This window comes from Neoarius graeffei, chromosome 2 (assembly GCF_027579695.1).
Source record: "Neoarius graeffei isolate fNeoGra1 chromosome 2, fNeoGra1.pri, whole genome shotgun sequence".
NCBI lineage: Eukaryota > Metazoa > Chordata > Actinopteri > Siluriformes > Ariidae > Neoarius > Neoarius graeffei.
In genome coordinates this window covers 14,444,260-14,452,341 of record NC_083570.1, presented here as the reverse complement: position 1 = coordinate 14,452,341, position 8,082 = coordinate 14,444,260, and the positions used below count along the sequence as shown (strand labels likewise).

The window sequence follows — 8,082 nt, the reverse complement described above, 5'->3', positions numbered from 1 at the left end:
AGACAGAGAAATGAAGATCTCATATTATAAATAAATATTAGAAAATCTAAAAGCAGTCCCCCCAGGATTTCGCGGGCCTTTTTTGTGATTGTTGCGGGCTAAAATGTCTGATGTTGCGGGGGGTTTTCCAAAAAATTGCGATGAAAGTTGCGGTGTTTTTTAGGTTTTTGTTGCGATTACATTGCGGGAGGAAGTGAAAGTTGTGATTTTCTCTTTTTGTGATTAAAATTGAGTAATTATGTTAAATATTAAAGTTATTACTGAAAAACTATTGATTAAAAAAACAAAGACACTGAGAAATGGTCCTATAAACAACTTTACCAATATAAAAGATTAGCAGGACTACAAAAATGCAGAAAAATAGGCTTTACTTATCCAAATGCACCTGTTGGTTCAAAAGTTAAAGTGCATAGAACCTCACAGCACAACATGAAGTTACCTTAAAATATAATATAAATGCCTCAGCTTTCATGTAAGAAAAAAAAACTATTAATACTAGTACTGTGTGCATGGGCGCCGCCGGGGGGAAAGGTTAGAACAATTCTAGGGGCCCAGCACTGCCATGGGGCCCTTTAAGGGGCTGATAATATGCTTTTAATGATTTTAATAAGACTTTTGAAATAACAACAATGCAATATTCCATCTGGTAAAATGAGCTAATTGAACAAGGTTGTCTATTTCTTGAGTTCTTCAACATATTGTCATTTAACCCTCCCCCTTTTGCGAAATGGTACGGTCCAGTTCTGGTAGAAGCGCGATGCGTTAAATCTGTGTGCTGATCAGTGCGACGCTACTTGCTGCTGTGTCGCGGTGCAGCAGCCAGCCAGCCAGCAGTGGAGTGCGTACAGTCTATGATCACTAAATATGAAGAGTGGCTGTCAAAAACGTAAAGAAAGGCAGCTGAAAGCTGAGAGGGACCGGAGAGGCAGGCAACTGGTCATCCAGTTTTTCCCAAAGAAAGGTAGCTAATCGCTTACGTGTGTTCAAAATATTAGCGAATGGTAAATGAACAGTATGAACGTGGTTGGATTAGCCTATCAAGAGAACACTTTTACAGTTTGTACAGTGGCATTTTTTCCATTTTAATAACTGAACTGACTTGTGTGATAAACAAGATGAAATATTACGTTATGCTGGTGCTAATAACTAGTGCTAATAACCAGTTTCATAACTAATGGGGTGCCCTAAATATGCACAGATTCAGCCTCAGGGGGACCTCCGCCCTACCAAACCACTGAACCCCCCTTTGGAGAAGGAGGTAAGCAGCAATACAACCCATACATGCTTTAGGATTGAAGTTTTTAATGAGCGAGCGCCATATACAGTTTGCTAGATTAAAGTGTTGCTAATAACGGACACCAGTCAAGTGTTTGACACTGGGTAGAAAACTTTTTCTATGATTTATTAGCAGCCACATCACACATTTCACTACCAATTGTCCTAGCACAAGAAGGCATGTGGCAAAATCTTGAATTTTCATTTGTGATTGTAAATGCACCAGAATTAGTCACTGACCAGTTTTCATCTAGTCCCTGGTAGGTTAATACATAAAATGTAATAACAAAGTCACCAACTCAAGGTCCATGGGCTATCAAAAGTCAAATAATGACAATAGTGCAATTGTGACGAGGGTGGGCAAAGTTGGGGGGCCCAAAATTCTAATCTTTCATGGGGCCCAAAATTTCTGGCGGCGCCCCTGACTGTGTGCAGGCAGTCTCTCCTGAAGACTAAATTAAACAATGATTATAAACTAATAAAATAAATGGCTCAGGCTTCATAGAAGAAAAAAACAATTTGAACAGAATCTCACAGTATGATGCTGAAGCTGCCGAAACAATGGAAAATAAAATACCATTTTGGCAAAAATGTTGGCATCCATTAATTTCTTGTATTAAGTAAAAAAAATAATGTAAAGTGCACCCAGTCCTTCACTGTAAACATAACACACTTTCAGCGTTGCTGACGTTTTCCAGCCCAAAATATGTTCAAAACCCGCCAAAATACACTTAAAAACACCCAATCTGGCAACACTGCGCACATGCTGCTTCTCTTGAACGGAAACACGGAAGTAAGGCGGAAGGTAGTTTGTCGACGTCACCTCAAGACGACGCCAACGATTGGTCAAATTTGTGAGAAAGTTGCGGTGATTGGATATAATTGCAGCCCCGCCCTGAATTCGCGGGGATTGGTTGAATTTGCGTTGAAGTTGCAAATCGCAACATCGCGAAATCCTGGAGGGTCTGTAAAAGACTTTCCTCATGTTCCATCTTTATTGGACTTAAACTCTCTATATAAAAGTAAAGCTGTTCATCTTAATTTTAAAAACATCAAATCATTTAATATTTTATTTTGGATCACACAATCTCACAGTTGATCCCCAATAAGGTAAATTGAACCCAGCGTATAGAGTCTGAGTGAATGTGGTGTGGACTCTGTGGAGGAGCTTCATCGTGTCAGAGACGCTGTAGAAGGACAGAGTTCCTGCACTGTGATCCACATACACTCCTATTCTGGAGGGGGATGGAACTCTGAGATCAGTCTTAATGCTGTTGTGATAGAAAGAGAGAGAAGAAGAAGAAGAACAGTACAGACTCCAGGACTGATTGTTGCGTCCAAACCAACACTCATTACCCCCTCCTTTCCTTCTGATGTCTTTATATGAGACTGATATGTCCACACATCCCTCACTGCTCCACTCCACCTCCCAGTAACAGCGTCCACACACTCTCTCCTTACACAACACCTGACTGTAGGAGTCAAATCTCTCTGGATGATCAGAGTACGGCTGATTTCTCTCACTGCGCGTCACCACTCTGTTCTTCTCAGACAGAATGAGGTGATAATTTACTGTGTTGGGATCCAGAGTAAGATCACAGAAATCTAAACACATGAGAAATGTGAACATGTTAGATATTAATCACAGCATAGATTTATGTGGAGAGTGAGACACTGTGTGTGTGTGTGTGTGTGTGTGTGTGTGTGTGTGTGTGTGTGTTTTACACGTACAGTGCAGAAAATCTTCTCTGCTCTTTGGTTCTGAGGGTAAAATCATCTGAACTGCTGCAGCTGTGGAGACACAGAAACACAATGGAGATGAAAAATCAGGTTCTGTAAAAGACGGAAACAGTTTAAAGTGATACAATTTGTGTCTGATGTTTAATCAGCGTTTTATTTTAGAAAACACATTCTCTAGGTGTGGGATTTAAATGAGATTTTTGAACGACGGAGAAATAATCTTTATTAATAACATGAGCACGAGCAGAGAGCTGCTTTGGTAACTAATGACTACAGAATAAATGTTATTCATATATGAACTTTTATTCTTATTATTTATTATTTTTTAAGAACTTAAGAATAAGAACTTTTATTCTTATTATTTATTCTTATTATTTATTCTTATATGAACTGTTATTCTTATTATGAACTCTCTCTCTCTTTGGAGGAATGTGTGAATAAATGTGTGTGTCCTTTATTAATAGTACAATCACTGAAAACAAAACAGAAGCTTTGACACTATTAAGACCTGAATAAAAAGTGTAAGTGTATAAAATCATCTTTCCAGTCGAGAGCAGCAATAACAGGAAGTTCACGTCATCATCTGAAATCATTTCTGTGTGTTTTGGGGAAATTTGATGTCTCTCTTTACTGTGCTGCAGAGAAAGTAAAGATTTCCCAGCAGGACGATTTCTCTCACCATGTTCAGGGATTTTGATGAATTCCTCCTGGCAGAATTCCTCGAGTCTCTTTTTCAGATCAGAGAGAGATTTCCTCACTCCATCAAATGAGAGATGTTGATTGACAGTGATGCTGGGTGAGTCCTCACGTCCAGAAGAGACACAGAGAGACTGGAAACTCTACAGAGAGAAAGAAACAAACATCATGGAGAAGGAGAAAGGTGGAGAAATATTCATGGGATTATACAGACAGGTGTGTGTGTGTGTGTGTGTGTGTGTGTGTGTGTGTGTGTTACCTGGAGGAAATGGATGTGATCGTGTGTGTGTGAAAGCTGCTCCAGCTCAGTGACTCTCCTCTGAAGATCAGCAATCTCCTGCTCCAGTTGCTCCAGGAGTCGTTCAGCTCGACTCAGTTCAGCCTTCTCCTGATCTCTGATCAGCTCCGTCACCTCCCAGCGCTTTTTCTCCATGGAGCTGATCAGCTCAGTAAAGATCCTCTCACTGTCCTCCACTGCTGTCTGTGCACTGCGCTGTTAGGACACACACACACACACACACACACACACACACACACACAAGATTTAAAGCTCATCTATCATTCCCTCTCTTACTGGGACTGTAAATGACTCGTTGTCCATGTTGTGTGTGTTTCTAGGAGCAGCTCTGTCTCTGCTCACTGCTCACCTTTATAGTGTTCACAGCCTGTTTCAGCTCCTGCACCTTCTTCTGCTTCTCCTGGATTCTCTGCTGGGATTTCATCTGCTCCTCCTTTAACTCACTCTGTGAACATTTAGCTGTTTAGATGTTTGTTATTTTTCCTCCACTTCCTCCTGCATCTGCTCCTTCTTTATACAACCCCGATTCCAAAAAAGTTGGGACAAAGTACAAATTGTAAATAAAAACGGAATGCAATGATGTGGAAGTTTCAAAATTCCATATTTTATTCAGAATAGAACATAGATGACATATCAAATGTTTAAACTGAGAAAATGTATCATTTAAAGAGAAAAAATTAGGTGATTTTAAATTTCATGACAACAACACATCTCAAAAAAGTTGGGACAAGGCCATGTTTACCACTGTGAGACATCCCCTTTTCCCTTTACAACAGTCTGTAAACGTCTGGGGACTGAGGAGACAAGTTGCTCAAGTTTAGGGATAGGAATGCTAACCCATTCTTGTCTAATGTAGGATTCTAGTTGCTCAACTGTCTTAGGTCTTTTTTGTCGTATCTTCCGTTTTATGATGCGCCAAATGTTTTCTATGGGTGAAAGATCTGGACTGCAGGCTGGCCAGTTCAGTACCCGGACCCTTCTTCTACGCAGCCATGATGCTGTAATTGATGCAGTATGTGGTTTGGCATTGTCATGTTGGAAAATGCAAGGTCTTCCCTGAAAGAGATGTCGTCTGGACGGAAGCATATGTTGCTCTAGAACCTGGATATACCTTTCAGCATTGATGGTGTCTTTCCAGATGTGTAAGCTGCCCATGCCACACACACTAATGCAACCCCATACCATCAGAGATGCAGGCTTCTGAACTGAGCGCTGATAACAACTTGGGTCGTCCTTCTCCTCTTTAGTCCGAATGACACGGCGTCCCTGATTTCCATAAAGAACTTCAAATTTTGATTCGTCTGACCACAGAACAGTTTTCCACTTTGCCACAGTCCATTTTAAATGAGCCTTGGCCCAGAGAAGACGTCTGCGCTTCTGGATCGTGTTTAGATACGGCTTCTTCTTTGAACTATAGAGTTTTAGCTGGCAACGGCGGATGGCACGGTGAATTGTGTTCACAGATAATGTTCTCTGGAAATATTCCTGAGCCCATTTTGTGATTTCCAATACAGAAGCATGCCTGTATGTGATGCAGTGCCGTCTAAGGGCCCGAAGATCACGGGCACCCAGTATGGTTTTCCGGCCTTGACCCTTACGCACAGAGATTCTTCCAGATTCTCTGAATCTTTTGATGATATTATGCACTGTAGATGTTGATATGTTAAATCTCTTTGCAATTTTACACTGTGGAACTCCTTTCTGATATTGCTCCACTATTTGTCGGCGCAGAATTAGGGGGATTGGTGATCCTCTTCCCATCTTTACTTCTGAGAGCCGTTGCCACTCCAAGATGCTCTTTTTATACCCAGTCATGTTAATGACCTATTGCCAATTGACCTAATGAGTTGCAATTTGGTCCTCCAGCTGTTCTTTTTTTGAACTTTTAACTTTTCCAGGCTCTTATTGCCCCCGTCCCAACTTTTTTGAGATGTGTTGCTGTCATGAAATTTCAAATGAGCCAATATTTGGCATGAAATTTCAAAATGTCTCACTTTCGACATTTTATATGTTGTCTATGTTCTATTGTGAATACAATATCAGTTTTTGAGATTTGTAAATTATTGCATTCCGTTTTTATTTACAATTTGTACTTTGTCCCAACTTTTTTGGAATTGGGGTTGTACATGAGCTCACACCCACACGGCTAATGTTGTTCTAATTGACAGAGGAGAGATCTGGCCCAGTTATGCTGGTGTAGAGCATCGATGGGATTTAAACTCATCATCTCCTGACTGGAAGGTGAATGTTTTTTGCTGCATCATTCAGGAGGTTTAACTGTTAATGAGTTTATCACATTTTACACAGCAGTGTCTCGAGCTGTTCTGTAAAGCGAGTGTGTACTGTGTGTGTGTTTAATAGTTGTGACTTGTGTGCACATGCTTAAGCTGTAAAAGTCTGGATGATGGTGCCACACCCAAGATTTACCCTCTGAGCAACAATACATTAAACATTCTCTTAATGATGTTATATTACACTTTAATAATCTTTTAGTACATTGAGAAACCTTTCTGATGAACACACAAATGGAAAATTTTTCAACCTCTGATTAATTTGTAACCAGGTTAAAACAGCTGATTGTAGACACGAGTAAAATTAGGATGAATTGGTTCTAAAAATGTCTCTAAAACTTTCTCACCTGTTTTTCAGTTCTTTCCGCTACAGCTGCGACTGTGTCATGACCTCTGTGTTCATGCATCGTACAGAGATAACAGATGAAGCTTTGGTCAGTACGACAGTAGATCTCCAGCACTTTATCATGCTGAGAGCAGATCATCTCTTGTAGATTTCCAGAAGCTTCGACTAACTTGTGCTTTTTCCAGGAAGGAACTTCATAGTGAGGTTTCAGATGAGTTTCACAAAAGGAGGCCAGACACATCAGGCAGGACCTGACGGCTTTGTGTTTTCTCCCGGTACAGAAATCACACTCCACATCTCCAGGTCCAGCGTAACAGTGAGCAGGAGAAGCAGCTTGGACTTCGGTCTTCTTCTTCAGTTTCTCCACCACTTCAGACAGCATGTTGTTTCTGCATAGAACAGGCCTTGGAGTGAAAGTGTCTCTGCACTGAGGACAGCGATAAACTCCGCTCTTCTCATCCTGATCCCAGCAGTCATTAATACACACCTTACAGAAACTGTGACCACAGGGGATCGCCACTGGATCCTTCAGTAGATCCAGACACACTGAACAGAGGAACTGGTCCACTGAAAGCTGATCTACTGAAATACTGGCCTCGGCCATTTTCCTGAACTCACACAATGAGAGAGAGAGAGAGAGAGAGAGAGAGAGACTCTAGTTTCGTTTCCTCTGAAATGCGAAGTCATTTCCTTGTTTTGTGTGTGAGTGAGAGAGAGAGAGAGAGAGAGGAGGAGGAGCACAAAGACAGAGTTCATGAACGTTCCTCTGTTAACCATTTCTTGAGCACGTTTTTTTCTGAGGAAAAATAAAAACCTCCAAACTGCACAATATAACATTCTAAGCTGTGTATATGTGTGTACACTTGTACACTACTCTCTGCAAAACTCACAAACATTTTCCAAGTCATCTATTAACAATCAAACTAAATTACTTGGATATAAAAGTACATCCTTAATTACATCCATTTTTATTTGATCCATTTTCAAAAATTTACAATTGCAGCTTTTGTAATAAAGTACAAAAAGTAAATTCACAAAATGTGTTTAATGTGATGACAGCTCCAGCACTGTGAAGAAGTCTCATACATGTACTAACCCCATTTCCAGAAAAATTGGGATATTTTCCAAAATGCAATAAAACCAAAAATCTTGAATTTATTAATTTACTTAAACCTTTGTTTCACTGACAAAAGTACAAAGAAAATATTTTTACTGACAAATAGTTTTACTGACAAACTTAATTATATTTTGTAACTATAAACAAAGTTAGAATTTGATGGCTGAAACACACTCAATAAAAGTTGGGACAGAGGCTTTATTACCGCTGTGTTACATCACCTTTACTTTCAATGACACTTTTTAATCGTATGGGATCTGAGGACACTAATTGTTGCAGTTTTGCAATTGGAATTATTGTCCATTTTTGCTTGATACAA

The 8,082-nt window shown here is 40.0% G+C and overlaps 1 protein-coding gene across 1 annotated transcript; it reads right to left on the bottom strand.

Annotated features, from left to right (window-relative positions):
* Positions 1 to 1,369: 1,369 nt before the first annotated feature.
* On the bottom strand, positions 1,370 to 7,290 carry LOC132881433 (tripartite motif-containing protein 16-like). The gene is made up of 6 exons (XM_060913888.1): positions 6,648 to 7,290; positions 4,359 to 4,454; positions 3,926 to 4,204; positions 3,695 to 3,854; positions 3,007 to 3,066; positions 1,370 to 2,880 (listed from the first exon to the last, which is right to left on the bottom strand). The coding sequence occupies exons 1-6, from the start codon at positions 7,248 to 7,250 to the stop codon at positions 2,345 to 2,347; spliced, it is 1,734 nt and encodes a 577-aa protein (XP_060769871.1). The 5' UTR covers positions 7,251 to 7,290; the 3' UTR covers positions 1,370 to 2,344.
* Positions 7,291 to 8,082: the final 792 nt, after the last annotated feature.